The sequence below is a fragment of the Molothrus aeneus genome, chromosome 6 (assembly GCF_037042795.1).
Source record: "Molothrus aeneus isolate 106 chromosome 6, BPBGC_Maene_1.0, whole genome shotgun sequence".
NCBI classification, from domain to species: domain Eukaryota; kingdom Metazoa; phylum Chordata; class Aves; order Passeriformes; family Icteridae; genus Molothrus; species Molothrus aeneus.
This window is the reverse complement of record NC_089651.1, coordinates 39,260,608-39,286,176: the sequence shown is the minus strand read 5'-3', so window position 1 is coordinate 39,286,176 and position 25,569 is coordinate 39,260,608. Positions and strand designations below refer to the sequence as shown.

Sequence of the window (25,569 nt, the reverse complement as noted above, 5' to 3'; positions counted from 1 at the left end):
ATGTTGTTGTTTGTGTCGCAGGAGCCGCAGGCCAGGCCGGGGCCGCCGCCCGGGGCCGCCGCCGCGGGGCTGGGGCCGGCGCCAGGGATGTCGGTGTGCAGGGAGGCGGTGGGCGCCGGCTCCCTGCCCAGCGAGCTGGTGGTCCACATTTTCTCCTTCCTGGCGGCCCCCGACCGGCTGCGGGCCTCGGCCGCCTGCTCGCACTGGCGGGAGTGCCTCTTCTACCCGGCGCTCTGGCCGCGCCTCCGCCTCAGCCTCCGCGTCTCGCCCGCCGAGCGCCCGCGCCTCGAGTTCCTCATGCGCAAGTGCGGCTGGTTCGTCCGTGAGCTCCGCGTACAGTTCGCCGCCGACAACTACCCCACCGGCGGCGGCGGGGCGGCGGCGGGCGAGGGCGCCGCGGTGGCGGGGGACGGGGAGGCGCCGCCGCCGCTGAGCCCGCGCTGGCTCGACCTGCTGAGGACTTACCTGGAGCTGGTGCTGTGCGTCCTGAGCAGCGTCCGCAACAACAGGTACGGCCGGGGGAGCGGCGTGCCGGGCGGGGGGCCAGACGGAGCCCCCGAGCTGCGCGGGGCCCGGTCCGGCCGTCCCGCCGGTTTCTGCGGGCGGAAACAACGCCCGAGCCGGCGGCGGCCGGTTCGTGCTGGGGCTGCGCTTGGAGCTGCTCTGTGTGTGTGTGTGAGAGAGTCTCTGAGTTGGGCAGGAACGGGGACGCGCCGCTTCAAGCTGCCTAATTTTTATCATATAATGTGGCTTGAGGAGGAATATAGACGCTCAGACGTCCAGTCGGCGAGCGGGCTGATCGATTCGCAAAACAAATACAGCTGCAGTAATAAAAAGTTCTTCGTCTTTTGGATGGAAGCGGGGAATGCAGCTCTAACGGAGCAAGTGGAGAGCCAGGAGTCTGAATTTGCTGCATACCAAGACAGGTTTCTCACTTAAAATAAGCCTTACTACGGACAGAGCTTAGACCTTGTGTATGCTTGCAAAAAAGTATGAGAAACTAGTAAGGGGGAGTTAAAATTACAGCTCTGGCACGCTGAATTACTGCCCCAATAACATACCTTTGCCTTTCCAACTATGAGGTCTTTTGCTGTAGAAAAGCTGAGCTTTCATGCCACCTCTCGTTTTAACAGGCTGTCTGAGGTTTGAGGAGGTTTTATGTTCTTTTGTTTATTGAAAAATATGTTCACGTGTAGGACTTTCTTGGCCCAATTGAATTTAAATGGTAGAAATATTTTCGTGTGGTTTGTAGTTAAGATGTGTTTTTCACACACTTACTTTGGCAGGTTAGCTAATTTCCTCAGCTTTGAGGTCCTTAAGACAAAAATACTTGCATTCTCTTCACTGTGTGGGGGTGTGATAGAGATAATAAGATGATAATCAGATATCCTAATGTATGGCCTCTAGTCAGCATGTAAGGAAAGCAAGGATATTACAGTTAGGTTATGATGAGTTTGGAAAGCCATGTAGGTTTTAGGATAGGAAATAGTTAATATTATTTCCCCTCTGTGTGCCTGTAGCTTCACTTATCAAGGGAAGAAAAAAAGCTGCAAGTGTTTTAGGGCATCTTTAGGATGAATTAAACCTTGTAGATGGCCTTTAGAAAACTAACTGCAACTGAGTCATGATCTTGTTACCGCCTCCTTTGATTCCAGAGGTATGAGAGAGTAGCTTGAGGCCTTCCTTGTCTTTATTTTGAATTGAAGCAAGAGAACTTTAAATGCAGTTCCTCGTTGGTTTGAGATGAATGCAAATGTGGTGTGTGAAGTCTCGCTTTCAGTTCCTCTGCTCTGTTGCCCCCAGCAGGTACTTCCTGTGGTGCAGCTGCGATGGCTGAGAGTTACAGACCTCACTTCAGAAAACAGCTCGTTAGTCCAGCTCACCTTTATCTTAATTTACTTCTTGCCCTGTGAATCCTTGGTGTGTGAATCGTGATCGTCTGTCTTGATTGGTCTCCTCTTGCATTTCAGGAGCTTTCACTTAACTGTTGACTCTGCGGGAAATCCAGTTAGTATTATAAGAGGAAAAAATGTTGAGGTGATTGTGGTGGTTGTCTGATCTGAGGCAGATATGACATGGGCTTGGAATTTTAAAATAAGTAGTATCTATAGGAGCTGTTCCACGGGGATGTTGTTAGAAAACTAAATTGTTTCTTTTTTTCCTCACTGAAGTTCGAGACTGTCAAAATTAACTGCGATGTGAGAAGGTTTTTGATACACTTTTTCTTTTGAAAAATTCTCCATAGCCTTATCTGAAATCTGTAAAAGGATACTTCCTTTCTGAAGCTCATTTTACAGATTCTGTATGCACAGTGGGACTCAGGACTGCAGTAAAACACTGTGCAGAAGTAGTTGTTTCTCCAGTACCTGTTCTCTGGTAGATTAGTATCATTTTGGTGGTAAAACAGGGAAGAAAAGTTACCGACTTTGATAGGATTTTGCATTGCCATACTCTCTTGCTGTCTCTAAATCGTTTATATGCTGCTCTTTTGGCTTGAAATGAATGATGCATGACTGGGTAACACAGGGTACCTGATTATTACAGCAGGCTTTTTTTAATGAGCATTTAAAAAACTGGGGGAAGAGTGTCATAATTTACATTAAGTACTTGACCTTTTTTGAGTTTTACTTTCAGAATAGATTCTTTTTTTTTCCTTGAACAGACTAGGTTTTTAGTTTATTGTGATGTTTAAGGGTTTTTTTTCCTTGCAAAGTAACTACCTATAAATTATTAGTTCTTAGGTAGAACACTGTGTTTTAGTTCTTTAAGTAGACTTTTGAGGTTGAAAAGAGGTGAGGAGGAGTATTACCATGTGCCAAATTGCTGCTTAGTTCTTACTGTGACCACCTAATGTCTAAACCAGAGACCTTGTCACCTGCTTGATGCTTAGTTTTGTCTATGGAGGGACTGCAGTCCATAATTAATTTCTCTGCTTCTCTTTATTTATCTGTAACTCAAGGGCTGTTAATAATTCCTTCTTGTTTTCACTGTATTTCACTGTATGCAAGATAGCAATTGTAATTTCCAAAATAATGTAAATGGAAATTTTTAACTTCTTCAGTGGCTGAATCACTGTAAATGCATTCCTTTTGGAATTAAGTTTAGAACAGGACAGTCTTTCAAAACTCCTGTCAGCCCTTGTGATAGCTTTTTGGCAGATAAGTTCAAAAAATGTTCCGTTTTACACTTCAGAGCTGAAAAGGAAGAAATCTGCCTTTGTGATGCTGTTTCTTAACTGTGTAGAGTTGTTTTGGAGTTTTAAATTTATTATTAAGCAATGCAGTAGCAACCTTCCTCCTTGCAAGAAAAATCATGTATTTTAAATGGCTACAGATTTCCTTGAGGATTTACAATACTGCAGGACCTAAGAAAAGTAATTACTAAAAATAATGAAATTTCTAAATGCTCTCTTGGCTAGAGGAGAATGATGTATGGTTTTGCTACTAAGAGCATTTTCTGTACAACATGAAATTGCTAGTTTCTAAGCAAATCTGTATGTTAAGTATCTAGAAAAATATTTTGGAGTGACCTTTGCTAGTTCTGATGGAATTAAGGAAATAACAACTTGTCTACAACTTGTTTTAAAAACAACTGAAAATTTTTTGACAAATATTCCTGCTGCCAGCCAGTTACCATCCAAAAAGGTATGTTCAACGTCTGTCTTATATTTGAAGCAGAGCTCAAGTTGTTTTGTGGGTGGCAGCATATGAAGCAATAGGATTGGGACCTTGATGAGCTCTAAGAATCTATCATTTATTTAATGAAAAGGTACTAAAATAGTGCTTATAGTGATCTGTAACTTTTCCATAAGCCTTTATGTTTATGATAGCAAATGTAGCAAAATAACAAAGCTTATAACTGTTTAAAAGCTGATGTTCTACTTACTACTGAGAAAAAGGGTGTGGGTGGGCATGATGTTTCTTAAGTCCTCATGATCTGCTCCTTCTTGATCTGATCTTTCAAAACTGAGTTCTAGAAGGCAGGGTGGGAGTGTGACAAACTTTGTTTGCACTTATGTGCATACAACAGCTAATAAGCACTTTGTGATCATTCAGTAGGAAAATCCTGTTCTTTTATGTAACTCTAAGATACCAAAGTATTGTCTCGTCTACTCCTCCTTCCTTGCTTACAAAGGAAGATAGGAAGGTAGTGACACACACACACACACCCCTCTTTTCCTCTGCAGCATGTTAAATTGTGTGACTTGTTTGATCTTTGCTGTGGGAACAAAAATGCAGATTGCTATAAAGCTGTGGTGTCTTGCTGAAGTATGGTATCTCTTGGAGTTACCAAAAATTGATGAATTGCTCAAAGCAGTAGGCTGCATCTGGTTTTGATGTTTTCTAATGACTGTTTTCTATTGGTCTAAACAGGCAGCTGAAACTGGCAGAAACTAGTGCAGTAATACAATATGTGCCTTACCACTTTGTTCGCCTTGAATGTAAGCAAGGACATTTTGTGCTTTTTTTAAATTGGGTATTAAAAAAGACCGACCAAAACTGAAGATGGAGCCTAGTAAGGAGTTTTTTATTTCTAGTATGCTATTTGAGCTAGCGGAAAATAAATGTTTTAGAAATCCTTCCAAAACACAAGTTTTACCCCCAGCTGTATGTATGGATACTACACAGGATTAAGATGCCATTATGACTTTTAGCCAAAGATAAATAACTTTAAAATAATTTTCTTTAAATAGCAATCACTTTATGAACTCTCTGACATGAAGATGAGCAGTGAGCTGAATGTCATGGAGTTGTATAAAAGTGAAAATAGTAGCAAAAATCTAACATTGTGTTGAACTGTGATCAGATTTGTAGATGATAATAACTGTGCTGTGAATGGAAAAATAATTGGATATTGTCATTGGTTAAGTTTTCAGGCAGAGAACTTTTCCATTTGTCTCTGTACTGCATGAAATGGCAGTCAAAAAGATGAAGTAAAAATATGTGGGGTGCTAGCAATTAGTGTTCCATGTGTGCTATGCTTTACTGGTCCTCCTAATGCCTGCCTACATCTACTGTAGCATTGGCTGGTGGTATGAGTGGCACAAACTGAGACCTGTGTTTGATGTGAATATGGAGGTGTTTCAGAACTGTTCTTGAGACTGCATTTTGGCTCTTGACTCTCATAAATAAGTCACCAAGATCAAAAGATAAAGGTTACTTACAGCATTGTCTGTGAACACTACTTTTCAAACCTGGTGGAGGTTTCTGCTACTTCCCTATCATACCAGATTATCTCTTACAGCTTTTGAGGAAAAAAGAGCTCAAAATGCTCTCAAGTTGGGTGTGCCAGTGTTTTGGGTTTCCCTGCCAAACTTATTCTTTAGTATGGTCAGGCAATGTCTTAGTGAGATATGTAGAATATTGATCATATTTTAAGGCTTAGTTTATTTTAGTGTATCATCAGTACAATAGGCCTGTATTTAAAATACAAAATATTAAATATTTGGAATTTCAGTTGTAAATTCTAGGTATTTGACTCCAGTATTTGTCAGACTTTATATGGAGCTCATGGATCTCGCTATTAAGTTGTTGTTCTCATATAGAAAAAAAGTAGCAGGTGCAACAGTGGATAGATTTGAGGCTATCAGGGTGCTGTTTTTGAATACAGGAACTTCTCAACAGGTAAATTTTGATTTATGGTAGATAACAATTACAGACTGCAACTCATACCTACTAAAAATGTAAAACTTGGCTACTTAATCCTTTTTTGCCCCGGTCTTCTCTTGGTAGAATATCAGGTTGTACTGTGGAGGTAGTGAACTGTACCAGAGCTTCCCTATGCTTTGAGCATGGTAATCATATTGCATTTTCCTCAAGGCTGATTTGAAATACTAGTATATGCTTTGTGAGCCAGAAGAAATAAGGATTTATGGTAACCCATGTAATTGTGAGCTACAGGTTAATTGGCATCTACTGTTTAGGATTAATTTAATTTATGTGTCCATTTGTGGTGAAACTGGAGTTTCTGCCTTGTTAATTATCAATTGCAGACTAGTCCTTGTGTGTTAGGAGTAAATCTAATTTATAGGCTATATAAATAAAAGAAATGTTGACCCAAAACTTAGTCAGCTACAAAAATAATAATAGTAAATGCTACACAGCTACTTTAAAACTGCAGTCATTTGCATACCTCTTTCTTGATCTGTTTTAGGAATAGAAAAGATGCAAGTCAGAAAACTGAAGTAGGGAAAGGAAAAGTGACTGTCTAGTGCACTGTGTCATGTTCAGCATCAACTCAGAGGTTCTTCTTTCACTTCTTTTTAGGTATCCCTTCTAAAGGTTAAAATCATATGTCATGGTGGAGCACTATTCCTTACTGATGGGGAATATTAGAAAAGCTTCCCCTACTTTGATACAACAGAAATTAGACATTTGATTAGGGTGTGGGGAGCTTTTCCTTTTCCTGTCTGAGGTTTATGATGCCTTGATGGAGTCAAGTTTGGGCTCCCATTTGTAACCCAACTGACGTAAGTTCTCAGGCAGGGTTGTTTGTGGTTGTATTCTACTTGGGCATTAAATGCAGTGTTAAATGTTGAAAGGAGTAACTATTTGATGTTTTCATTGTGACACTTAACACACATTTTACAAGGATTAAAAATTGTGTGAAACCACTCCTGAGTTTTCTTTGTGGTGCCACAGGCTTGCTGAAAATACTCCAGTGCTGACTGAAAAGCAGTATTTGATCTTAGAGCTGGTTTCAGCAGTTGGTGTAGTCCTCTTCCCCTTTAGTCTCATTTGCTGTAGTTCCCTATGTGCCTGCATAAGTTTCCCAACACAGGCTATGTGTTCCACGTAATACTGGGGTTTATTGCCTGCATTTGTCTTATCCAGAATGATTTCCCACACCATTTTAGTTTTGTGTACAGATTCCTTTTTATTTTGTTGTTTCCTAGGAACCTCCAGAAGTTAAGTCTCTTTGGGGATATAAGCATTCTGCAGCAACATGGAACCATATCAAATACCTACCTTGGAAAGGTTGATCCTGATGGCAAGAAGATTAAGCAGTAAGTTATATTTGTAAATTATCAAATACAGGATAATAATAATAATAATAATAATAATGAAAATAAAAAAAAATAGATGACAGGACTTTCAGAAGTTCCTGAAATACGTGACTGAGAAGCTTTAAGTTTTTTACCAGGGTGAAAATCTAAGTTCTTGTTCCTGATATTTACATGAAGTAGTCTGGTTTTTTGGCTGTTGTATTTTTTGGGTTTTTTTCCCTCCATTCTCAGTAGGATGAGAATCCTTTCTTTTCTCTTTTCATTGTGTTCTAGAAACAATATTATATTAATGCCACAGAAGGGGAGGAGGGGTGAGGAGCTGTTACCAGCACCTCTTACTATTGCTGTACATGAAAAAAATTAGAAAAGGAAGTAATCTGTTGTATTTCACAAGAGTTAAAAACATATTTGTGTTATGTTCTCTTTCAAGTTTGCTCAAAACTTGAGAGAGAAACAGAGAAACTGTTGAACTGCTACAACTTATTTCAAGCTGCATCTGAAAACTAGGTTATGTATTTTCAGAATATTAGTGTGCTTGTATAGTTCAGAGGTGTATTTTAGCTTGCCATTATTACATTACAGGACAGTCCTTGAATGCTTATAATCCAAATAGTTATTTGTTCTTCTTTGGAAAAGGTTAAATACACTATAAACAGCTACTGACTTCTGGAATAAATTACCACAGAGGGAGTGATGCTGACTTAACTATTTTAGCAGTACTGCTAAAACTTCTGATACAATAAAACCTGAATACCATAATTTTAATTTGTGTCAGTTTAAGCATCTTTCACCCAGTAGCTTGGGAGTAGAGTAAGTACAGCCACTCTAGGTCTTTACTATTTTTTGTTTTGAGTGATTTTTAGAACCAATGTAGGTATATTATCAGATTAATGTATGTATGTGAATACAGTCATCAAACTGAATGTTTGGTCCTGACCTAAATTTGCAAACCAGTGCAAATAGAGCTGTGAGTCACATACTGTGTCTTTTTCATCTGTTATGTTTCCAGTGCAGAACTTGGGGCAATTTGTGATTCTGTCTAACATATGTACTGTAGTGCTGTGTGCAGGTAAAAGGCTCATTTGGTAAAAGCTCCTTTATTTGATACCCTTTGTGAAAATATAAATATATTATCAAATCTTTGCAAAGGGACTTGAAGAGAGCCATCTAAGCAGATGTTTGCTCAGCTGAGTGCATGGTCAAACATTTCTTCAAACCAGTATTCACATTTTGGAGCCATAAACCATTCAAAACTGATTATCTAACTTGTTTGTCTTTTAGATTAATACTAACCTTTGCACATTTTGGAATGAGCAAATAAATAATAAATGCTACTTCTTTTTAGTTTAGTTAATTTTGGTGTTGGGTTTTTGTGTTTGTTTGTTTCTTGTTGTGAGTTTTTGGTTGGTTGGTTTTTTTTTGTTTTTTTTTTTTTGGTGGGGGTGGTGTTTTCTTTTGTTGTTTCTTTTTTGGTGGGGGGGTTATTGTTAGTAGGTTGGTTTTTTTTCTAGACTAGAACAGTGTATTTGGACCTGCCATACTTGTATAAATTAAAGGAAAGCTGACAGTGTTTTATTCAGTTGTCTGAAGTCTGAGAGCTAGTAGCAGACTTAGTTCAGAAAGTAAATCTTTATGGCTTCTTAGCCTTGTTTTGTGCATGTGGGGTTTGCATCAGTAAGCTGCAAAATGTGAATGCTGATAACTAACAGTGAAAGGTGTAAGCAACCTTTGGAGACAGTGTTACTGGTAGTTAAGGATTTTTGGAACCTGTATGGTGATGAACCTTATTAGCTGTTTCAGAAACTTCCTGCAGTCAGGGAAAAAAAAGTTGATTCCCGAAATCTGACTTTGAGCTGGGTGTAACAGACTGTAGGTGCAATCTCAGCTATTACAGAGCCATTAGGATGCTTCCTCAGGTTTTAGGTTAAGGATTTTCCTGAGGCAGAGGAGGCTTTGGAGCATATTTTCAAAAACACACGTTTGCATAAGTTTGTGATGCTTATTCCTTTTCTATACACCATATGTGTCCCTGGTTACTTTCTAAAATTCTCTTTACAACTCTGTTTCTTAGTGTTGGGATGCTCGGTGTAAACAGTTCATTTGTCTTGAGTTTAATAAAGGGTAGTTGTCTGAAATTTTGGCTTTCTGAAATCTGCTTCTCATGATTGATCCATGTGGTTCAGATAGTTTGGTTTCCAAAAGAACCAGTTTAGCCTCTGTTATTAAACAAAATATTTTGATTGATAGTATTTAATTAAACAAATGGCCTCCATATGGACCTTGGTAATCTGTCTGCTTCCTGTCCAGGACCATGGATGTGCTTCAGTCCTGGTTAGGACTGGTTTGGGAGCTTAAACACTAACTGTGCCTGTTTAGTCAGGCTTTGGTCTGTCCTCTGGATGAAAGCATCATTTGGGACATTAACTGTGAAAGTATATTTAAAAAAAAAAATATTTTTAAGTTGTTTGTTTCAGTATAATAATTTGTAGGTTACAGGTCAATGGTGACCTTCCCATAATTGCTGCCTGCAGGGAGCAAAGGGGGCTGATGGCACTTGTTGAGACATAAGTAGGCTGCATTGCTTTTTGACATGTGCTGAGTGAGTTCTGCTTGGATTTTCTGTTATATGCTGAAATTTCGGTTTAATAAGTGAGCTCTGAAATAATTGTGTTAAGTTAGCATGAGTGTTGTAGTACGTGCTGGGCAGTTGGGGTAAAATTAACGTGGTAATAGAGTGGGTGTTAATTTCCAAGAATTCATGTGTCTATTTTTCAGAATGCAGTTCAGGCTCTTTTTGCAAACTCCAGTTAGATGCAGTCTGTTTATGAAAAATAGAATGTGCATAAGAATTTGCAGGGGAGAAAAAAACCAAATCTGCTAGGCTGTTAAAAAAATTATTTGAAATATGTTAAAATTAATTACTTCTATCTTATATAGTGCTTTCTGTCTGGCCTTTTTAAAAAGTAGGTATTAAAAACAATTCAGAAATTATTGCTGTTAAATGTTCTCTATTGACATGTTTGATCTCTGTCTGGCTAAAAACTGGAGAAAGTTTTCTTAGGACCTACAGGTCATTAGAGTAGCAGCGCAAATCTGCATACTTGTGTAAATACTGTGATGCTTGCAATAAAAAGTTGATTGCATTAAATCATTTTCTCTCTTTTAAAAAGTTTTTTACTGCAGTTCCCACTGGGGAAAAAAGCTACCTTAGAGTTGCAGAGTTCTGTGTCATATTTCTCTTTATTAAATTTTGCTGGCACTAAAACAATATTTTTCTAAACTCAGATGTTTAAGGTGTATGAGAACCCCAATTTAAACAGATTTTTAGTGCGGTGAGGCATATAGGTGGTAGCATTCTACTGAACACCTCAAAATTAACTTGTCATCGACAGTTCTGTAAAATATTGAAAGCACTACTAAGATTGATTACCTGGGCTATTACAAAATAAATCCTACCATTGCTGCAACCATTACAGCACCTTTTGTAGATGTGTATGGGGGGAGGGAAGAGTCTTTGGAAGAAATTTGGGATTGCTGTGGTAGAATCTTTTTCTTTGGGGGATTGTCAGATAATCTGCCTTCAATTGAACATTGGCAAGAATAATGATGAAACAAACATTGCCAGGATCAAATAAGTTTCTTCTTAATTCAAAATAAATCTAGGAATAAAATGGAAAAACTGCACTGTTCTGTGGGTCTTACCTGTTGTTTAAAACAGTTTCATTTGTGTCACAGTTGTGAGTCCTCAATTTTAAATAAAATATTTGGAGAAATCTGGAAATATAGAAGTCTCTTTACCTGATGACTATCCTAGGTAAAACCTTGGGAACTGAGGTGTAGAATAAATACAGTAACCACACCAGCTTTTCCATTTGGGTGAAGCCAGGCCTTGCAAACCCAGTAACTTCATAGGAGAAGGAAGAAAGAACATGTAGGCAAGGGAGGGGATGAATAAGGATTTGCCAAGAGAGAGGATGAGTGAGCACTGATCTTTCAACTTTATTACAACAGAAGGGTTATGGGGCATCAAAGGTAGTAGGTGACAGGTTCAGAGCAAGCAAGAAGAGGAGATAATCACACTGCAAAGTTCTTTATTATGGTTGCTAAACTCTTTTTTCCCTAAGGGGGGAACCTGGATGAATTTGTAGAAGTGAAGTCTCTGAGAGTTGCAAAATACATAAAGCCACTTCTTCTCAGAACTGAGTTACAAAGTTTTGGAAACTAGAGAGGTATTTGATAAGTTGCCCCATGTGCTTTCCTTGTTCTGTCACCTTAAGGTGCTAAGGTGCTAAGAACTATTCTCTGCTGTCAGTCAGGATACTGGCCTAAACCTTTAATTTTGCCTGGATATTATCTCTATTAAAGTTATGTGGATGAGAATAAATTTTTTCTTTTTTTTTTTTGCTTAGATGTATAAACTATACAGATCCTCATAGCAGTAAAAGAAGTGTTCTGTGCAAAACCATTACCTGATTTGGGGAACAAAAATTTCTGCTGTTTTTATACTGGATCTTATTTCTTGATATTTTATGGCTTTATGGCATCTTATTTCTTGATGTCATAGCCTGGCTCAGCTGCTTCTCTGTAATGCTGGCCAGGGCTTGAGATCAAATACTTTCCTACAGATGTGTCTAATATGCTAAAAGAACACTTGTCATTTGGGCAGGAGGACTCTTTTGGACCTTTACAGCTTTGGAATGGAGACTGGAAAAATACTTACATGGAGAAAGTTTTTAGAGTGTGACTGTACTATTAGAATTTAATATTGAAAAATTAAAATACTTCTGTTGCATTCTCGAACAAAAGATCTTAACATAAAGAACATCTATTCACTTATAAAAAGGGGTAGGAGAGGTGAGTGCATCAGAATAAGTTCATAGTAATCTGGCACTGATAATTTGAGATTGAAATGTTACTAGGTCCAAGTTGTTTTGGTAAAACATGAACCTGTTGGCTCTTGAAAATCCAGTTAGTTGGTCCGTTTGGAATTATTTAAAGTATCTTCTTGTATGTTTGTTCCTTACCCTTTGATGAGCAAATCAAGCGGGTAATTTCACATCATTCTAACTTACTCTCAAAACCAAGTTTGTCACCTTTCATTGAAAATTACTTTTTTTCCATACTAAATTTGCAGTTTTGGAGAAGTTAGGAAATACAAAAAGCTGTTTTTAAAAACAAGAGCTGCATTTGAAAAGCATTACAGGTTTTCTTATTTGCATAACTTTAAAATGTATGTGGGAGGGTGTTAAATACATGCTGGAAAATACATGAAGTGAAGGCTCATAGTGTGTCACCATTTTTGAAAGACAAAGTACCTATTTCTTTTAGTTTACAATTTTAACCTTTTTAGTGCAGTGGATGTTGAAATGCTCTGGGAGGTCTGCAATCTGGTTGCAGTTTATAAGAACTATAATAATAGCATCTTCCTGCAGAATAAGGCTATAAATGAGGGAAGAGTAATTCTTGAATGAAACAATTGAATGGTATGCAGTTGGTAAGACTAAACCATGTTTAATAGGATCATTGTCTGTTTTGTTTACTTACAGAATCCAACAGCTGTTTGAAGAGATATTAGGCAATAGCAGGCAATTGAAATGGCTGTCTTGTGGGTTAATGCTGCAAATAGTAACTCCCACATCATTGTCCTCCTTATCAAACCCCATAGCCAACACCATGGAACATCTGAGCTTATTGGACAACCACATCCCTGGTAATACCACTCTTATCACTGCGGTCGAATTGGAGCGTTTTGTGAATCTGCGTTCGCTCGCTTTGGATTTCTGTGATTTTACAGCTGAAATGGCAAGAGTCCTGGCTGACAGCAACCATGTGCCTTTGCATCGACTGTCTCTCCTGGTCCACAGTGTTTCCATAATGCACAAGTCATTGGACAATATGCCAAAAGATGAGAATTGGCAGGCGCTGACTCGCAACAGCACTAATCTTCGGGTCTATATAATGGCTTTTGATGTCAAGAGTGATGATATGTTAAGGATTCTTAAGCCCAGTATCCCCCTAGAGAGGATTCACTTTGACAGCTATGTCACTTGTGTTTCAGGAGCTGTTGTTGATCTCATATCCAGGCAGTATGACAAGTTCCTCACTCATTTTATACTAATGAATGATGTGATAGATATGTCTGCCTTCCCAGATCTCAGTGACAACCGGAATGAAGATCCACTTGTCTTATTAGCCTGGAGGTGCACAAGACTGTCTCTCCTAGCTGTTCATGGTAGGTAACACATTGCATGGGCATAGTATGTGACTTTTAAATGCTTACAAGCCTTCTGCCTTTCTAATCATAGTGTGTTTTAGTGGCATGTTATACAAAAGGCTGCTGCACTGTTGCTATACATGCTGTTGTTGAAGGTGTTTAATATATATGAGTTTTAAACCTGCTTGTGTCTTACTAACTTCTGTTGAGAAGTCACATAGGATTTTATTAAACTCCTCACAGAAATGAGGATAACTTAAGAAGTGAGCATTCCAGGAGGCTTATCCTGCAAGTGGTCTGCACTGTGCAAGTTCCATTAAGTGACTGGTTACGTGTACGTGAACTGAAAACATTTGCTGTTTTTCTGTGAGCTCATATGCTGGCAAGATTAGATGATTTTGCTTCCTGTTTGCAAATAACACTGGTTAAGTGCCCCAAAGCTGAGAAGAAGAAATGTGTTACCAATTTGGTAAGACTACCAGCAGATGAAGGCTGAAAAATATGTAGAGGCGGTTGCCTCACTGAGTGTGTTGGTTTCACCAGTAATACCAGAGCTAAGTTTATCCCACTTATTTATTTGCCATATAGTAGCAAATAACTTTTAGAATTTATTCAGCTCTGTCATCAATAGAGAACTTGGTGGTAGAAGTTACAGCAGTCTGGCAAATTTTAAGGCACCCAAAACTGAAATAATGCAGAATAATGTTTTTTTATTTGTGCTGGAATCAGCTTACCAAGACCAAGTTTGCTGATGTATGAAGGAGTTAAAGCAATGGCTATTGTGTTGCATAAGAATAAATGTGTTTCATCAGACTGCTTGGGGGAGTAAATCTCCAGTTGTTCAGTGCAAACAGGAAACCTTCACCAGGAGGTGGACATTTAGATTTCCATCAGTTGAAGTCAGAAGGTCCTGCTGAATTTGCTCTATTTGCTCTTTTGTTTGTTTTTTTTTTTTTTCCTGTGGTCTTTTACTGAAAAATCATTGCTGGGGGCAGGGAAGGTATGATCAATTGGGCTGTCTCTCCTTAATAGTTTCCTGGTGAGACAGATTTTGGTTGCTGGTACATGATTGTGCCAATCTAGGTGTGGCTTTTAGCAGTTTGTTCTAGAATTTGGATACATGTTTGAGGACCTTTAAAAAAAATTAAAACTGTGTTACCTTAAATTATCCTCCTGCTACAGAAAAGCCCTCTAATATATTATCTAACTTTAAAAGCTAGTGTAAGTATCATATCAGCATGTGTCTCTATTCAGTAGAAATTATTAGTCTGTGCAGAGTATTGGGAAAGCAAACATCCCTTACGCTTCTGTCTAGCAAATGGTTGTTGCTACATCACCTTTCTTTGGAGAGATGCTGTGTCTGCCTGTGTGAGAAAATGGCCAAATATCACCTCGCTGTTACATTGGGGTTTGCATTCTTTACCCTTCTTTTCCCCCTCCTTGCAGCAGAAGCTGGCTAAGCTGCTTTTAAATGCCTCCTGATCTTTTCTAAGTTGTGGACATAACTTTTCTAGTACTGTACTGCAAGCATCATTCTTGGAGAGTAGTAGCTGTAGATGGAACACTATTAGGAAGAAATATCCAGTACAGCATCTTAGCCTCATGCTTGGATTCCCTGATATTTACCATATAATGTTTTCTGGCTCCACTTGTCATATTATATTGTGAAGTTTCCTTCAGGAAAAGGTGGTTTTGTTCAAGGTGCCATAATTTGCTTGAAGCGCTCAGGTTTCTTCTTCTGTCTCCTGAAGTGGTTATTCTTCAGCTTCCAGTGCTTCTCAGGGTTTTTTGTGTGTGTATGTATGTTTCTTCTTCTGGTATAAGTTTACTTCTGAAAAAGCTTTTATTTCCATCTACTTGTGGCTGCCACTTGTCATTGATTGAAAGGGGAAAACATATGCTAAGGACACTTCTATGGGCTGCCTCAAGATTGTATTTTGGGGGAAGTCATTGTCTTGCCACTGACAAATGGTGGAAATGTCCAGGAGCCAGAGGAAGGCAGATGTTAAATACATTCTTGCAGAATGAAGAAAGGGTTGTAAAGAGTGTGTGACCATTTGGGATGGGATGGAGACAGTAGGATATCATAGTGGTATGATCTGGCACGGTGAATAAAAAGCATGGTCCATCTGTGAGAACAAAGGCCTTTTTTATTTTTTCTTCCTCCTTAAGGGAAGGATACTTCCACATGGATTTTTATGACTCTGTGTTATAAACGTCATGGTGAAGTTTTATTCTGTCCATGAGCAAAACTAAAGTTGAAATTTTTACTAGCAAGGAAGAATAAATTACAGTGTGCTCATAGTAAATTTGTTGTTCAGTGATACCAGTAGTGAAGTGATCATTTCCTCTTACCTCTGAATACTTAGCTGGACAGAGAGTTATTGGCAGCTGGGAGGTCACAAAGAAGTTTCAGGCAGAGCTTTTGAAAGGAGAGTTCATTTAAAATGAGATTAAGTTGGGAATAAGATGGTTGTTCTGGTGCATAGAGGACCTCACCATAAAAAGTTACAGCAAAAGCCATATACCTGCCCAAATGATGGTAAAGAGTTTTGTGTACTGGGCTTTTTTTTCTTTTTTTTTTTTCCCTTTATTCTTGCACTTGCTTTCAAAGATTTCTTTGGTAAGTTCCTTTACAGTCGAGATAACTGGAAGGTGGTGTGAGCTCCATGTCCTGACAGGAGTGTGTCATCATACAGGGAGGAATTTTCCATTGAGTTCAATGTCCCTATTAAGGAAGGGACGCTGAATTAAGCTGCCTGAATTAAAACAGGTTCATCTTCTGTGGACGGTTGTGTTGGAGGTGAAGTATCCAGCAGATGAAGATTGTGGGAATTCATGCATTTGTAATGGTTAATATACCAGAAATGAGCCTTACAGATATGTGCAGGCTTCTTTGTTGAACACCTACCCTAACCAACATACTTCCAGAGACACAATAGAAAAAAGTAAAAGAAAACAGAACATAAATTTCTTTTATTTATTACTTTGACATCTTTTCTTCATTCTCTGACAATCTATTTTGATATGTTATGATGTAGAGCATGTTAACTGCATTGTTGGAGGACCAAACCACAGTTAGTTTTACTGCTCAGCACTTCATCTTTCCCAGTTCAAATATTGTGCAGACTGCAGCTTTACTTGGAATCTACTTGGGCATCTCACCAAGAAGTTTAGCACCTGCAAGAATGATGATCATGGCAAAAATGAGCCTTGCATTTTGCAGTGGAAGGGCTGATTTGGCAGAGCTCCCCAAAAGGGACGTTCCCATCTGTGGTTTGCATCTGAATAGGGAGGAACTTTGCATTTCTCTTAGCCAGGGCGCAGAAAGCTTACAGGTAACTGGGGGGGAGTGGGAGTTTTTAAAGAGAAATGCTAATATACAGGGTCAAGAGAGGGAAGCTTTGTAATTATATTTTATCTCAGACAGAATAACAAGATACATGTAGTTTATCTTACATATATATATATATAATATGTAGATAAACACACACACTGGGGTGACACGAAGATGCTGCAGAGGCTTTCGGTTTGTGTGCGTGCTGACTTTGTTTGTTTGGTGGTGGCTTGGTTTTTTTTAATAAGTCTACTTTCTAAAGCAATGAAAGCAAATATTTTTCTAGCATAAGCAGAGTTTTAAAGCATTCCTTTTATGCATTCAGTTAATTAATAACTCGCTTTTTTCATTCTAATTTTACTACACAGTAAATCACAGGAGGTTTGAAGTTTTATATAAACTTACAGTAGTCCACTGCTCTGCAAGTAGGAGAAAAAGATCTAGAAAAGGTTGATTAAATTGTCTGAAATATTTTTATACTTACTTATTCAGAGTGTAAAATGGGGGCTTCCCCACTTGAAACCAGAAAGCCCCCGCCATGCCCTAGGGGAATTCTGCCAGATGGAACATGATGGAATAGGTTCAGAGAGATACTGGTCTGGTATTAAGTACTAGAGTAAGAAAATACCTTGTAGGAAAATGACAGAACAACTTTGTTTTCTTTCCCCATAGGTTACACAGTCTGGGCTCATAATCTTATAGCAATTGCTCGTCTTCGTGGCTCTGACCTGAAAGTACTGGAAGTCACAGAAGAAAGCATTGAATTCGACCAAGGAGAACTGGCTGATCAGGATGTGGATCCAGTACACAATTTCATTGAGCAAGTATCTCTTGGATTGGGTCGCCCTTGGCACGCCGTCATGGACATAGAGCTGCTCAGTGTCTTCACTGAGCCAACCCGTCACTTTTACAGAGAGATGCAAAGCTTCAGTGAAGGCATTTAGCTCCTTATTTACAATTCCTGTGGTTACATATGCAAGTAGGGTCCTATTATGTTTTTTCGGTAGTGTGAATTAACCCCTTTTGTGCTGTGTTTAATCAGTATTAGCTATATAGAATTATATATGTGTATTCTACTTCTTGATCAAAGAACGTAGTCGGGTATTGGTTTAGAAGCTGAAAGTGGCAGTGTTTAGGGTTTTCACGGTTAATGGACTTGTCTACCAAACCTTGCAAAGATACAGCCAAAGGCTGTCAGAGGTTGCCGGCTAACTTTACTTTAATTGAGTAACTGCATTTTGAATTCTTTTGCTATTCTATTGGAGTCCTGTGCTTGGGAGCCAACTGTTTTTAATACCCATATCCATAGCCCAGTGGATCTCTATGCTGTCATTGTGTGCTTAATCCAGTAGCATGCTACTTAATAGGCTTAAGGGACGAGAAGTCTGTCCAGGGCTGTTCACTGTAAGACTCTTACCTTGCTTGATTTCACGTGCGGATTCTGCAGCATGGCTTAACTCCATTCTCGGCTTTCCTTAGCTGCTAAGCGGCGGTGTGAAACACTAGCGGTTCAGGTTCCTGCACTTACACATCCACTCCATAAAGCTGTAGTCTTTTGGATTCTTTGCAAGCTCCTCCTTGTTTGTTCTCACGTTCTGTCATCTTCCTTAAAAGTTAGCTTTGGGCCAAAGTTTAAAAGGAGAAAGCAAGAAATGTGCGCTCCGGTGAGGTAAACGCATAACAGTGAAGATTTCAATACAAAGGTCTACACCTGCAAACAAACATTAGTCGTGAAATCCCTAACAACCAAGTCACTGGATTTTCTCTGTCAGCGCCTGTGTCAGCTGCCAAAGAATAGATTAAAAACGAAGAAGTGCCCACATGCTGGCAGGGGCAGGCCAACTTTTGGCCAGCCAGATACTGCTAGATTGTAATATATAAGGTCGAATTTCGACCTGTGGTACACAGCTGTGCTGTGGCTCAGTCAGCAACCTCAGAACTCTTAACAAACATGCACCTGTTTCACTGTGAATAGTGAATGTAAAGGAAGGAAAGGAAACAAATACAAAGCTTGTTCTATCACAGGTATGAGCTGCTATGATGCATGAAGAACATTCCATGAAGTATGTTTTAAAATCTTGTTATATCTGAGAGGCTTTAGAAGCCGATGTAACTGTTTCAGGGCAACCGCGGTACAGACGTGGTCTCTGTGAGACTTCCACCTGACCCCAGTTTTAAGTGGTACGAATGTTGTGCATTTAATGTTTAAAGGACAGTCTGCAATAATAAAGTAAGTGGCCAACGTGGGTGCCCAGCAGTGCTGAGACCTGGCTGCTATATTGTAAGCTTTGGAAAACACAATTTATGCAACAGATGTCCAGATATGATTCTATTTATGGAAAAAGTTTATATGTGTTTTACAAATGGTTTTACCATCTTATATTAAAATGACCTTTTGACAGGTGTGCGCTGTTTTGTCTCCAGTGAGCACATACCATGCGGATTTTATATGTACATCAGTAGAGTGAATCCACTGGCACAGTGTGTGTATATGCCAGATGTGGTGAGATTTTATCTTATAAATGTGATCAGATTAAAAAAAAACTCCTGACAGAAAATGTAAGGAAACCAGCTGAATGTTTGAATTGATGACTGATGTTGTATGGTTTATGTTAAATGTTATATTCTTTTAATCAATGAATAAAGCATTAAAAATTGATCGCTGTATAAAATACTTTATTGTTATCAGCATGAAGATTTCTAGAATTAAAATGCAACATCGTTCATAAGATGTGTATAACTAGTAGCTCCCATTGTGTTTAGGACAGCAGAAAAATCTAAAATAAGTCACACAATTTTTTAAAATTTGGCTGAATTTTGTCAACACTTTTTGGGGTGGTGGAGGAATGGGAAGGATGCTTTGCTAAAGATCAGACCAGTTAGCACAAACAGGATATCGTTATATGACCTATTAGACTGATACAGTAAACTGTGGACTGTAGAATATAGAAGACTATTTTTTGAGAAATTACTTCATCAATTGCAATTGCTTAAATCAAAATCTAATGTGCTCAAGAAAAATGTGTAGTACTTCTTTGGTGTCCCACTATTAAATAGATTATGAATACCTGCAACGCTTCAGTTTGACGTTTTATCCGTACTCAGAGTACACAGCTGTGCCTTCTGAATGAAAGCTGCAATGTCTGCTCAGCTGTTGGAGAGCTGCTGTGCCCTGCAGTGGCTGACTGTGCTGTGAGGCTTGTCGGAGTGGCTGGTCAGTGTGTGCGTGCCAAGCACGGACTTGATTTGAGCTTCTGAACTTCATGTTACCATAGCCCAAACTGCTGCCAAGTGTGAAAAGTGCACTGCTTGTTCAAGCAGTTTCCTGGATCATCCAGATTTGGTAAGCAGGATCGTTTGCCAATATACTGAAGAGACGCTGTGGGGGATTAAGATAAGGTAAATACAGTTACAGCTTTTCATGTTCCAGGAAAGTGAAATATTGGGACTTGTTTTGGTGCCTCTCAGGGCTTGGCCTGAGAAGGGACGTTTATGTAGCAGATAAATCTCATGGTGATTGCTCAGCAGCATCTGAACGTGAAGTTTGGTTTTGAAAGTTTCAAGATTTCAGGAAGTCACACAGAAACAAATAAAGCAAATTCAGTGTCCTCTGCTTTAAACAGTTGCAGAATGGTAATTTCATCTCTGCAAGCTATGGCATTTTATGGGCAACTGCCCTACTAAATAGAGTTGGGAAGTAACCTGTTTGCCTTTCTGTTATATAAATGTGTTTTTAATCTGTTTGGTCTAACCTATTTTCTGCTTTAATTAATTTAATCTTGAAAGATATGATGAGGAGCAGGGGAAGCAGCTCACTTGACTACAGCAGGGGGGTGTGCAGCCCTTTCACTCACTGCAGCTGCAGCCAGAGCTGGCTCTTAGCAATGGCTGTGCATTGTTAGAATGCTCCAGGTCTGATTTGTTTCATACAGCCTGGACTCTGCTCACTGGGTGTGGCTTGTGTTCAGGGATGAAATCACTGTACCTAAAACAGATTCCTGGCTGGAATCTATCTTGGAAATTTCAGGGACTCCATTAAAGCAGGAGGGTGTGGTGAAAGCCATACCTTGAGCAGTGGTGGAGAAATGCACCCCTGATTTTTCTCCTCTCTTAGGAATAGATAGAAGTGAGGTTTGTTGTCTGCCTGTATTTTCAGCAGTAATCTTTATTAGTGATACCAGGATGAAGGGATTCAAGCTGAAGTGGTCTGTAATTGTTAGGAAATTAAGATAATCTTAATATTCTCTTGCGTTTGGAGTGGGACCTTACAAAATACTGCAAAATTGCTTTGAACTTGCACGATCCCAAAAGGAATTTTATTTTTGTTGTTTCTTTGTATTTGCTGAAGAGATGGCAATGTCAGTCTTTTGCATTCTAGGTTCAGCTGTTGGAACACAAGGTTCAGCTAGGTTCAGGCCTTCACCTGTCAAAACTTATTCTTTTGCTTATTCTTTTGGGGGTGGGCAGAACAGGGACTTCCCCACATACACTTTTGTGTGGCCTTTCTGCATTTGACAGGTTACCATCTACCTGCTTCCTATTACATAAACCTGACCTTGCTTCCAAATTTGCAAATAAAATTGTGGACTGCTACTAGGGAGGGGAAAAAATGTCTCAAATTATGCCATTCTCTCTGCAGGATGATTCAATCCATGCTTTTCCTGCATTTTCTTAGTTCAGCTAGCTTTCCTTTTGCCTGCAGCTTTGGGTACCATTGTGGGCATAGACTGTTTTGGTGGAGGAAGAATTTTTTAGAGTTAACGTAGAACAAATATTTAACCCATGTGGAGAAAATACTGTGTTTGCTCAGAAAACTGAGATACATTCATAAATAGTTTTTGCACCTCCCAGGTGAGTTGGACAAGGAATGAAAAAGGTTTATGGCAGTGTTATCAGCCCAGGATTTCTGTGCTATACCCTGGTTCTCTGTGCAGGGGCAAGGCTGTATTTGGCAGTTCTGGTTGCTCCTAGGGCTGATGACAAGGACAAGGGTAAAACTCAGTAATTCCTTCAAGAATCCTTGTGAAGTCTCTCAGGCAAACTCATAGCCATCAAATAATTGGCTAAAGCTGATGCAACAGCCACGTTAAACTACATGGTTAATTTAACATGGATGATGCTTTAAAATGTCTGTTGTCAGAATCTGTCATTGAATCACTGGAGTACAAATACTTAACCTAAATGCTTTGAGTGCTAGAAGCAGAAGGGATAAAGAAAGGAGTGAGCCATGGAAGAGTTCTACAGCTGAAACAAGCCAACGTGGAAACAATGGTAGGAGCAGGAAGACTGAGCTACAAGAGAAAATGCTCTTCTGGCAGACTCTACCTAAGCAATTACAAAAAAAGTGGGCTGGAGGTTTTTTTGGTAACTTCTAATTATGGGGTGTGGTGGCTGCATTTACATTAAAGCCTGAACTGTGTGTAATGTGTGTGTGCATGCAGAGAATGGAGGCTGGTGGTTGAACTGCTGCTGAGTTGGGGCTTGCTAAAACCAGTTTGCTTCTTTGTCTTAGAGGAGTCCCTTACCAAATGACTGAACTGAGTCCTTACATTATTTTCAAGTTGAAGCCAAACTGTCAGAACAGCCACCAGCTCCTAGCAGAAATCTTTAGATTGTACAGCCACCAGTGAAAGCTGAGCTTGAGTCTGCACGGGGCAGCCCCGCCCTGCACTGTGCCTGCTGGGACAGCCACTCCTGCCAGGGAAGCACCACACAGGAACCTGAGGAGGTGAACCAGGTACCACACCAACTCCTTTCAAAGACAAAGACTTATTAATGCTGCAGTTTGCCACTTCCTTCTTGTACTTTTTAATTCTGCTTTTGCCCTGCCCAGCATTTTCCTAATACTGGTGCTAAAATCTGAAGCTTAATAAACCAACCTCATGTTGAGACAGTAAAAACACACCCCTCCTACTGGTTTGCTGCAGACATATGTCTTCAAAAGCAAGGGCTGGGCTGTGCTGGAGCACATCCTAGCTCTGACTCCTTGCTCCCAGGTCATAAAAACCCCCTGTACGCATCTTCAATAAACACTACTCCACTCCAGCTTTTGAAGAGTAATGGGAGAGTTGCTCAGCTTTTCTGCTGCCTCTTCCCCCTCAGTGTCATGGCAGGAGAACTGCCACAGTGTAAAGCTTGAGAGCTGAAAGATCACCCAGGAGGCCACTAACAGAGGGGACTCGAGTGGAGAATCATGGTTATTCATCTTTACCTATCTATTATACCATGTTACCAGTGACATTGCTTTCATGTTCTGTAGATTTTTATTAACTGTTTCCATTTGTTTTCACATCCTATTCATAAAGCAGCAAGCATCACTTTTGGCATGCAGAGAGACTCCCTGTACAGCTCAACCAGCACAAAGCAGCTGGCCTTTTACAATAAGGTTCACATGATTTAATTTTATACACCTCTGAAGAGACTACTCAAGTTAGAAATGTGTAATTTTAAATGACTATTGTACAGTGGAAATCACTTATTCACAATATTCATAGGTATTTAATTCTTTATTTACAAAATACTATCCTGAGAATTTTTCCTATTAAGCTTCAATTTGAGCGAAGTAGTTTGTATAGACCTAAGTAACAATGGTTACTTAACATAAGGAAAAATGCCAGTAGGAGAGCACAAAACTGGTTCAGGACATTCCCCAAATGACTGTCAAGTCTCCTGCTGTGGTTCTGGTTCTACAGCTGATGGATTTGACTGAGATGGTTCAACTCTATTTTCAGGAGGAGGTGGTGGAGGCAAAAATCCAGGTCGTTGAGGTGGATAGTGAGGATAAGGTCTCATTGGAAATGGATTTCTTACTGTGAGAGAATCAGAGTAATGCAGTTAATATCAATCATGACAGTAAACATGTACACCTGCTCCTCTTGCTAGCTTATTGTTCAGCTAGGCCCATCTAATTAGAAGTCACATGTCAGGATCCAAAGAGACAGAGATGCCAGGCAGGAGGAGGGCAAAACCATCACTTTTCTCAGTAGTTACCCACAACAGTCTCAAAGCAGCAGCTAGCCACTGCCAGCTCCTGGGCTGCTGCTGCCCCTTCAGTCTGCCACAGCAACCCTTACATGCCATACCTTACAGATATTTTCACAGATAAATTGCTTAGTTCTTCACATGTACTCAGAGAACAGCAAGAGTCTGAAAGAAGTCCTGCAGTCTGATACTTACACCTTGCTCCAGTCGTGCAAACTCCAAGGGAAAACAGTTGTTTTGGAACTGTCCCTTTGCAGGGCACCAGCACACTTCACAAACTTTTTAAGATTTATGGAAGATGCAATTTCATAGGAAGAAAATGATTAAGGTAACCTACTAACTTGCCTTCCTACCCCCCAAAAAGAATCCTTTAGATGCTGAACAGTACGTGTTCCATATTTTCCAGCCAAAGTTAGTATTTGTTACAAGATCAAGATGAGCTGTTGTGAAAAAGGAAGTGTACAACACAACGAACCTTAATCAGAAAAGGTGCTCCCTGTTAGCTGAACTGAGAAGCAGTTGTGCAAATATGTACACATCTACCCCCTATGGTACCTCACTACCTGCACAAAGCACAAATGCTCATCAGCTTGAAGCAAAGGCTGGCTAAAGGCACGTACTTGGCAGCGGGGGGCGTGGAGGCCCGAAGTCTCGTGCTGGAAAGCATTCCCGTGGTCCTGGAAAGCATTCCCGTGGCCCGTAGATGCCAGCAGGAGGAGGGGGAGGAAAAGGAGGGCCTCGTCTCATGAAAGGTACTGGTGGTGCTCTGGGATCCACAGGCATCAGTGGGGGTCTGACTGGAGGGAAAGGTGGGGGTGCAAACCCTGAACCCACAGCTTCACTTTCAGGTGCCAGCGACTGATCAGGGAGCGAGTTCTGCAACACAAGGAAACCAGAGAAGTTAGGGGAGGGAAAGGGAACATCTCCAGTGCCATCAGGCCCACTTTCATGTGGCTGTGACACTAGCTAAGAGCTAGTTCCAACTCTGCCTTAGCTGCAGCAAGATCCTGAGCAAGGCTATCTACATGTACTGACCATCTGCTTGAGCATAGTTTCGTCTTTTGGGATAGAATTACTTTTCAACAGGGATTATATTAGTAACACATCAAAGTAATTCAAAAGACAATAATTGTTGTGGTAAAGTATACATATAATTTTATAATTTGCACGGAAGAGTGCAATATAATGTGACCAATGGACTACAGACAAATGTTTCTATGTTTTTTGCAGAAAATTAAAGCTTCTTTAAATCAAGCCTCTCTATAGCTACTTACACTAAGGTTAGAATGATCCTTCATTCCCTCTCCACTCGGTTCTGTTCGTGGACTATGTTCTGAAGATGTCTGTCCATCTGTATGCAAAAGTTTAAAGTTATTCAGTGCTGATCTCTTTCTCTCCACTGATTTCAGTATTTTTTTCTGAAATCAGGATAGACTGGCAACAAAACCAACAGCAAGCAGCAGTTCCATTTTCCCCCTCCCTCCCATTAATAGTTTATTTCTTCGGTAAGCCCCATGCTGGGAATGGCTGGGCTATGATATGCTTTTGGCACACAGCTTCACACCAATCCTATTCAAGTATGACTAAAAACAATTTCCTCCTTGGCTCACAAATATCAAGGAAACTTCCAGAACTACATCAGTTTTGGATGAGTAGTCAGAAGAAATTATAATAATAACCATCATCATGATCATCCTCCTCCTCCTCCTCTCATTAGCCTTATTTACTTTATAAGTAAAGAGATAAATAGAAACTTCAGTCTTTTTACTTTTAACTTTGCTAGGAACAACTATTTTCAATAACAACTAGAGAAAACTATTAAAGGGAATTGTCAGAGAGTAGAATCTGACTGGATAGAAATACACTAAATATATACACTAAATACACTTTCTTTAAACAAACAAACAACCCCCCAAATCTGGGATTTGAAAAATATTGCTTTCTTATGCTTCAGCTTGAATAGAGATGATTATACTGAAAAAGAACAAACCAAAACAAGCCTTTTAACTAGTGACAGAGTTTTTATGTCCA

The 25,569-nt window shown here is 39.7% G+C and overlaps 2 protein-coding genes across 5 annotated transcripts in view; one reads left to right on the top strand and one right to left on the bottom strand.

Moving 5' to 3' along the window:
• On the top strand, positions 1–19,631 carry FBXO33 (F-box protein 33). Its single transcript, XM_066552395.1, has 4 exons — positions 1–509; positions 6,896–7,006; positions 12,553–13,238; positions 17,230–19,631. Exons 1-4 carry the CDS (start codon positions 1–3, stop codon positions 17,499–17,501), a joined length of 1,578 nt encoding a protein of 525 aa, XP_066408492.1. The 3' UTR covers positions 17,502–19,631.
• Positions 19,632–22,801: 3,170 nt separating this feature from the next.
• The window catches only part of MIA2 (MIA SH3 domain ER export factor 2), a 36,492-nt gene continuing 33,724 nt past the window's right edge, over positions 22,802–25,569 (bottom strand). For all 4 annotated transcript variants that reach the window (XM_066552391.1, XM_066552392.1, XM_066552394.1 and 1 more), the window contains 3 exons: positions 24,813–24,889; positions 24,159–24,414; positions 22,802–23,366 (listed from right to left, as the gene is read on the bottom strand). In XM_066552391.1, the coding sequence (XP_066408488.1) occupies positions 23,218–23,366; positions 24,159–24,414; positions 24,813–24,889 (482 nt within the window). In that variant the 3' untranslated portion in view covers positions 22,802–23,217. The remainder of the gene's footprint in view (positions 23,367–24,158; positions 24,415–24,812; positions 24,890–25,569) is intronic.

Bases quoted from the DNA above. Each gene is read 5' to 3' on its own strand.
- FBXO33 (XM_066552395.1), top strand. From the start codon at position 1: ATGTTGTTGTTTGTGTCGCAGGAGCCGCAGGCCAGGCCGGGGCCGCCG. The intron at 510-6,895 runs GTACGGCCGGGG...GTTGTTTCCTAG, and splicing joins AGCAGCGTCCGCAACAACAG to GAACCTCCAGAAGTTAAGTC. The intron at 13,239-17,229 runs GTAGGTAACACA...CTTTCCCCATAG, and splicing joins GTCTCTCCTAGCTGTTCATG to GTTACACAGTCTGGGCTCAT.